General features: G+C 43.8%; 1 protein-coding gene across 1 annotated transcript; it reads right to left on the reverse strand.

Annotated features, from left to right (window-relative positions):
* Positions 1-1583: 1583 nt before the first annotated feature.
* LOC144166523 (uncharacterized) lies at positions 1584-3123 on the reverse strand. The gene has a single exon (XM_077696033.1). The coding sequence runs from the start codon at positions 2935-2937 to the stop codon at positions 1675-1677; it is 1263 nt and encodes a 420-aa protein (XP_077552159.1). The 5' UTR covers positions 2938-3123; the 3' UTR covers positions 1584-1674.
* Positions 3124-7413: the final 4290 nt, after the last annotated feature.

Genomic DNA, 7413 nt, shown 5'->3' on the forward strand with positions numbered 1-7413 from the left:
AGTTTTGAATGCGCTGCGAGACACGCACTGTGGCCAATGACTGCTACTGGCAACTTCATCTCGAAGCATTACAAGGAAGAGAAAATTCTCAACTATTGAAGATTGATGTAGCATGCATTTTTTTGTATTTTTGAGATGTGCACGTGTACAATGGGCAGAAACTGAGTGAGCTAGTTGGTTCATGGCTGAGTGAACTTGGTTTCTGGGTCAGAGCCCACAAAAACTAATGCAACACGGCTACAAAAATGTGACGACACACAGCATTTTTGCCAAATTTTGGTTGCCCATGTAGCATTAGTTTTTGTAGGCTGACCAGTAAACCAAGTGGGATGTGCGCATGCATCGGCCAAGACCAACTGCATGCATTTTTATGCTCCATATGTGCAAAATTTAGTTAACATTTGGTCCAAGATGCACGTGTGCAAATGTATCTGTATGCTTGTTTTATTATTTTGTATCGTGAAAGGTTTATGGGCTACGTGTTCAGCATTTCCTGAAGCTGAATCCCCAAAAACCGTGTCGCCTGAACTCGGGACACTGATCATATAGGCAGAGGTGAGCGTGCGCTCGCCTCTGATCACACCATGTAGCACGAGCAATAGGAGACAACATCTGTAGGGTCGTCATGTCATTTTAGCATTTTAGGCAAAGGTTTCACACAAAGCGAGGAGGAATGGCACGAGTGTCAATGTATACCTGCAAATGTTTCATGCTTGCAACGTATGTGGCAGTTGCGTACTCTTTTTTTCGGTTCAGTGGTGCCGCTGAGTACCACAATGCGTTATCTTTGCCACAGCAGCCATTTTTCTGATTGAGGCAAAAAACAAAAATGCCCGTTAATTGAGATTTCGGTCAACGCAAAAGATTTCCAGGCGGACGAAATTAATCCCAAGCCCTCTACAAGGCATGATAGCTCAGCTTTGGCGCATAAACACCCCCTCCTCCACCTTTTTTTGAAATTGTTTTGTACCACTGATGCAACTTTTTCTTACAGGTATGGCATCAGCAACGAGCAACCTGCAGTTCACCGATATGTGTCGGTGATGAAGACCAGAGGACACGATGTTGAAGCCTTTAGATGTGGGTTGGTGGTTGACCCTTCATGTCCGTGGCTGGGTGCGTCGCCAGACAGGCTGATATTTGATCCGTCAGAGACACCTATGCATGGCCTCCTTGAGGTTAAGTGCCCATACAGCCAAAAGGGCAAGTCAGTTTCACAAATAGGAGAGCCCTTTTACATGGTGAAAGACCATCAAGGCATCTTCAGGCTAGACCGTAGTCATGACTACTACTTTCAAGTGCTCGTCCAGATGGCGTTGGCAGGCCTGTCTTGGACAGATTTTGCCGTGTTTTCGGACCAGTTCATGATTGTTGAGCGCATAAGGTTTTGCGAGCAGGACTGGGCTGTAGCCAGGCCTAAACTTGACAACTTTTTCTTTTCTGTTTTGCTGCCCTATTTGGCCAAATAAATGTGATAAAAGGGGCAATGCAGAATTTGCTAGTCAGGAGAAGCACACTTTGTGCTGCAAGTTCACACTGCAAGCACAGAGGTGTCATAAAGATAAAATACAAATTTGCTTTATTCAAAATATTTAGTGTTTGTTTATTCAGAGCTTCTTCCTCTGTTCTCCAGCTCCTGTGCGGTGGATGAATCGTCCATGAATAAACACATTTTCATTCACTCACACTTGGTGTTGAGTCATTTGGGGTAGTGTCATTAGGTGTGTGGTCACTTGGTGCACATATAATGGGAGACTGAAAGTTTGTCAGCAATACACACACCACCCACATCTCGTTGATGACAGGACCCAGGGAAAGCGGTATAGGTCTGTCGAAGATGTGGAAGTTCTTGATTCGCTGTATGCGTCGCTCCACGTGTATGCGCAGGGACGCGATTTCCTCGGTCTCTTCCACCTCCTCCTCCGAGAATTGCTCTCTGGTAAGAAAGGGTGGTGTGTTCAGCTGAACCTTGATGTCATCTAGTAGGTCCTGGATTTTGAAGCCCTTGTCAGCCATTACGACGTCACCCTCCTCAAAAGAACGCTTCAAAAAACCACTTTGACGCACGCATTCCTTGTCGGAGATGGAGCCTGGAAAAAGGTTTGACACAAAAGTGACGGTGCCATCGGGTGAAATGCCGACCAAACCCTTAAACGTATTCGCAGACTTGTAGTGCGAATATGTTGCCGACTGAAGTGCGAGTGAGCTCGCTGCCTGGCATTTTATCTCAGTTGCATCCAGGATAACGCGTGTTGAGGAGTACTTGGGCTTGAAAGCTGGAGGCATCTCTTCAAGCACTTTTGCTTTAGAAAACCATAAATTCAGATGTGACAACTTGATAAAAGCGAAGCTTGTCCAAGTTATGCATATGCTTGAAACGGTGGCAATCGACACGCAAAATCTGTCTGCCAAGTCTTTTTCGAACAGTCCGAGGCGCATCCTCACAAGAAACAAAAAGAATTCATTTTCCACTGTGAGACTCCTTGGTCTGCCTGCTTTTGGTGGGTCTGAACGAGGTGTGGACCAAGTTCTCACATTTTCCCGTTGTAAGCCAGGGTTGAAGAACATAACAAGAAACTGGAACACCGTGTATGATGGTAGGCCAGTATAAAAACGCATATCTTCATCGCTGTGCTTGAACCGTTCAATGGAAAACTGTGTTCCGGCTTTTTTCCGCAGCTTATCTGCCACCTCCTTCATCAGTTCTAACTCCCTCGTAATTTGCAAAACCTTCAACTTAGCAGCCTTCAGCTCCTCTTCTAGCTCTTCAGCTTTTCGAAGTTCCATTTTAACACGTAACAGTTCGTTCTGCGTGGCTTTTAGATCATTCTGGGCTGCTTTCAGCAGCTGCTGATTCTGTGTCGCTGCAGTTTTGGCTTCATTGCAGAATGGGCAGCCTTGGCTGGAAACAGATGACTGTTGTTCCAAGCTGCTCATTTCAGTGTCCTCGTTGCTTGGTTCGTCCGAGGAAGGGAGATCTACATCTTGTGCACACAACCCATCAAAGTTGCTATTCCCAGTAAAAGCTCCTTGACGTTGGGTTGTCAACTGCTGCACATTTGTTGCACAGCGTTGCTTAGGGGGTGGCCGTTGTACTTTAGGACGTTGTGACGGGAAGTTGAACACACTTGGCACAGCATGCTCTTTCAGGCGTCTTCTACCGGATACGTAGTTTGAGAAGAAGTCACTATCAACAAAGTGCTTTGAGCAGACCTTCGTGTGTTTGGTTATTTGAAATTTCTTGCCTTGATCTCGGTGTATAGCCACAATCCACTTTTTTTCAGGCCAGGATCATTTGGGAATCCTAAGAATGAAACCTAAGAAAGGGGTAAAAAATTGCATTAGCCCAGAGAAGCAAAAAAAAAAACATCGCGTAGTTGCTTTCTATACTATTCATGTTTTTATCCCTTTAAGAAAAGGTACAATTTAGTACAATGTTTCTAGGTTGGCTGATAACCATAAAAACTATGAACGGGCGTTGAGTAGTAACCACATGCGATTTTGGCGAGCTCACTAAAATCGTACCGTGAAAACTACATGCGAAGCAGAACTTCGACTGAAAACGTAGAAGTAGCGCGCTCACGAAACTAACTGAAAAGTCATTGAGACCAACAGGAAATATGACGCGAAAGTCATCGGGCGAATTCAACGCGCTTCTAAAAATGCTCGACCCAGTGCTGCACCTGGGGCTTCGCCTCTCGTGTGGTGCTTTTCGTACAAGCCCTGTCCAAAGCCTGTATGTGGAGTGTGACAAGTGGTGCCTGGAGTACCAGCGAATTTATGTTGATCTTTTATATGCTTGTAAAATATCATCAATCGACAACCATCCTTTTAAACCTGTTTTTATGGATACATCCACGTCACAGCTGTTTTTAAATCGTCCATCTCTGTCTCTACCTTTCTCACTTAGGGTGAGAAGGGAAGCTTCTGAACTGTCAAACTCCTTTTTGGACACATTCAGAACATCTACCATTGACTTTATAGCCCCCTGGCAATCTCGCCCTGTATTGTGTGACCTGTCCTTTACACAATTACAGAAAAGCAGGGTACCACAAATCGCGATTTCACAACATTTTCAGTATCTGCAGCAAAAATACCAGGCTGCCGAATTTTTTAGTGATGCATCGAAAACTTCCACCGCGGTGTCTTGTGCTGCGCACGGACCCAACTTTACGGCCTCTACATCGATGCATGTAAATTCAAGCATTTTCACGGCGGAAGCGTATGGCATTTTTCTTGTTGCTGGTCACATTGTTCAACATCACATTCAAAAATCCATCATCTACACAGATTCACTCAGCGTTGTACGAGCATTATCATCCCAAAAGCGTTCTAAAAATCACGTCATAAATCTAGTTTTTAAGACTTTAATGTCAGCGTATGTCAAAAATCTCGAAGTGATTGTATGTTGGGTACCGGGTCACTGTGGGATTGCGGGAAATGAGACCGCAGACCAAATGGCCGCCGCTGCGGCACACACGAACAGAGTGGACATTACAAAAGTACCGTACACCGACCTCAAGCCATACATAAGAGAACACCTTCGCAGAACCTGGCAAGCCGACTGGAGCACACAGACAGACAACAAGTTACACCTAATTAAACCACACCTAGGACCATACACTACTGACTCACACAACAGATTCATTGAAGTTGCACTAGCTAGATTGCGGATAGGCCACACACACGCAACACACTCCCATCTGCTCACTGGTTCTCCAAGACCCTTGTGTAGCAGGTGTGGGGAGGGCCTATCTGTAATTCACATTCTCATTACATGCAGAGCACTCCACAGAACAAGACGCAAATATTTCCCACGACTATACAGACAACACATCCCACTACATCCAGCACTGTTTTTAGCGGATGATCCCATAGTCCCCCTACAACGTACTTTTAGGTTTCTTAGCGAAATCAAATTTTTACAGCTTATTTCCTATCACGCGTAATTCTTGCACGTAGTTTCATGCCCTGCACTATCACACCCTGGCCTTTTACACCAGCCATCCTCATCGTCTCACTGATTTTACTATTTTAATCTCTGCTCTTATTGAGTAGTCTTAGGGATTACATCTTCAACTGTCATACATAACCATAGCTTTGGCGCTCTTTGCCCTAGTTGGCCTTGCGCCATAAACATCCAATCATCATCATCGAATTCAACGCGCTTAAAACATGAAAATATCTACCTCCAATGACTTTACATCAGCCCACGCTAGAGAAGCTCTCAGTTAATCTTCACAAACTGCTCCTAACCGTAGTATTTAACGATAATAAAAAAAAACTGAAGCAAGCGCGAGCAGTTCGCACGAAGTGCTCACGGCGAGCCCGACCACTCAGCGACCGCGACCAGGGAAAGTACGCACTCGTCCAGCAGCGCAGCACGCTTGCCAATGGTTTAAACAGATCACCTCCCCTTCTTTTTGATGCAAGCGGTTTTTCAGTACGCATGGCCAGCATGTTTTCCGTTCATACATCAGATCTGCTACGGCACGTTCTAGCGTCACGTATGTACTGAGTGCGTACGTACCTTGTTTCCGAGCGCGTCTTTCGTGGCACGCTGGCTGCACAAAGGCACGCAACAGCATCCTGGCATCGCGGATGTGTTCAGACGATGGCGACTAGCGTCTGCAGGGCGCAAGAGGCCGCAAAAAGTACAAAAGATAGTAAACTCGAGCCACTGAGCGCTGAGGCGTACCGTGTGTGCATGCCGCACGCTGGCAAGTAGATCAAGTAATGGCGGACGAGAGCAGTTGGTGCGTCCGTCACTAGGTGGCGCTGGCTTTCTTAAAGGGTGTATTCCTCTCCTGAAGGGCAGGTCCCTTACGTCGTGCCTGTGCAAGGGTTTGGAATACGTGGTCCCGAACATATCAGAAAATAATGGAAAAACTAAGCTATATTATATTTCTTAAAATACGATCGGTAGATACACTGGAACCTTTTAAAAAGCTCGAAACAAACTAAATGATTAGCTAAGACAAGCTAAGGCAACATATCATCAGCAGTTGTTTGAAGAAATTTGTTCAAAGCACTCCCTATGCCCCGGTAAAATAGCAACACATATCGAAAACATAGTCCAGGATGACCATAAACTATCTGGAAAAATTCTTGTGGATTGCTGTAATAGGTGCTTTACCAACATTGATGTACCAGCTGCACTCCAAATACGTATTAGTGGTCCTACTGGAAGCGTTTTTTGGAGCGTACTGATAATTTCGAAGTATACACAACTTTTATGAGCATAAAAAATAGCAAAGCATTAGATAAAAACAACATTAAAGTAAAACCTGTTAGGTATGTCCTAGAATTTATTACCGAAATACTTACTCACAATTACAATTTAATTCTTCAGACTGCGGCGTTTCCGGATGAAATGAAGCGAGCAAGAGTAACGGTAATATTTAAGCACGGAGAACAAAATGATCGTAAATATTACAGGCTTGCATCTGTCATGCCAGTCATCTCCAAATGTTTAGGCGAATGAATCTTTGCGCGTGTGTCTAGTTATCTTGAAGCAAAAAAATATCATTGCGGATGCACAATTAGGTTTTCATTAAGGAAGGTCTACTGAAACGGCCTTGGTAACTATTAAAGAGTACATTTTGTCACATATAGAAAACAATAACTTTACTTCAGCACTTTTTATAGATTTTAGGAAAGGTTTCGACTATCTAAATCATAATATTTTTGCTAGAAAATTATCGCATCGGGAATTCGTGGGAAGCCCGTAACACTAATAAAATCGCATCTATAAAACAAAGTGCAGTCTAGTATCTAGAAAACATTTGCATATTTCTGGTGAACAGTCTACCTTTCTAACGATTTTAAATGGTGTTCCTCAAGACAGCGCGCTAGGTCCCCTCCTTTTAAATTTATGTATAAATGACATTACACACATTGGCCCAAATGCGACATTTGTAATATATGCCGATGACAGTACTATACTTCTTTCTGGTCCTGTCGTAAATAGTCTGACGTTGAAATGTAACGCGGTTTCGGAAAAGGTATTCATTGGTTAAGTTCAAACCGAATTTAGGTTAATCCGACAAAAATAAAAACAAACCTATTCCGACCTAAAAATAGAAGAATTGAACAGAAATATACGATAAAATATGCCAATCATGAAGAAAAATTACTAAATGATCACAGGATCCTCGGTGTTACGTTCTCATCCCAACTTCGTGTGAATAAACAAGTTGATACCACCTGTAAGAAACTCTCTTCTGCAGCTGGCGCGATAGCGCGCACACGATGGCTCTTCCCAGAAAAGTTACTGAACATTTACAATGCCTTATTTGCCTCCTATATAAATTACTGCAGCTTAGTATGGACGAATACCACTAAAAAACACCAATAAAATACTCATCTTGCAAAAGAAAGCCGTTCGCCATATCGCAAACGTACATTATTGTT

Source organism: Haemaphysalis longicornis, unplaced genomic scaffold (assembly GCF_048455015.1).
Source record: "Haemaphysalis longicornis isolate Haplotype H1 unplaced genomic scaffold, Haemaphysalis longicornis Haplotype H1 scaffold_1, whole genome shotgun sequence".
Lineage (NCBI taxonomy): Eukaryota > Metazoa > Arthropoda > Arachnida > Ixodida > Ixodidae > Haemaphysalis > Haemaphysalis longicornis.

Coding starts and splice junctions, on each gene's coding strand:
- LOC144166523 (XM_077696033.1), bottom strand. CDS start 2,937: ATGAGCAGCTTGGAACAACAGTCATCTGTTTCCAGCCAAGGCTGCCCA.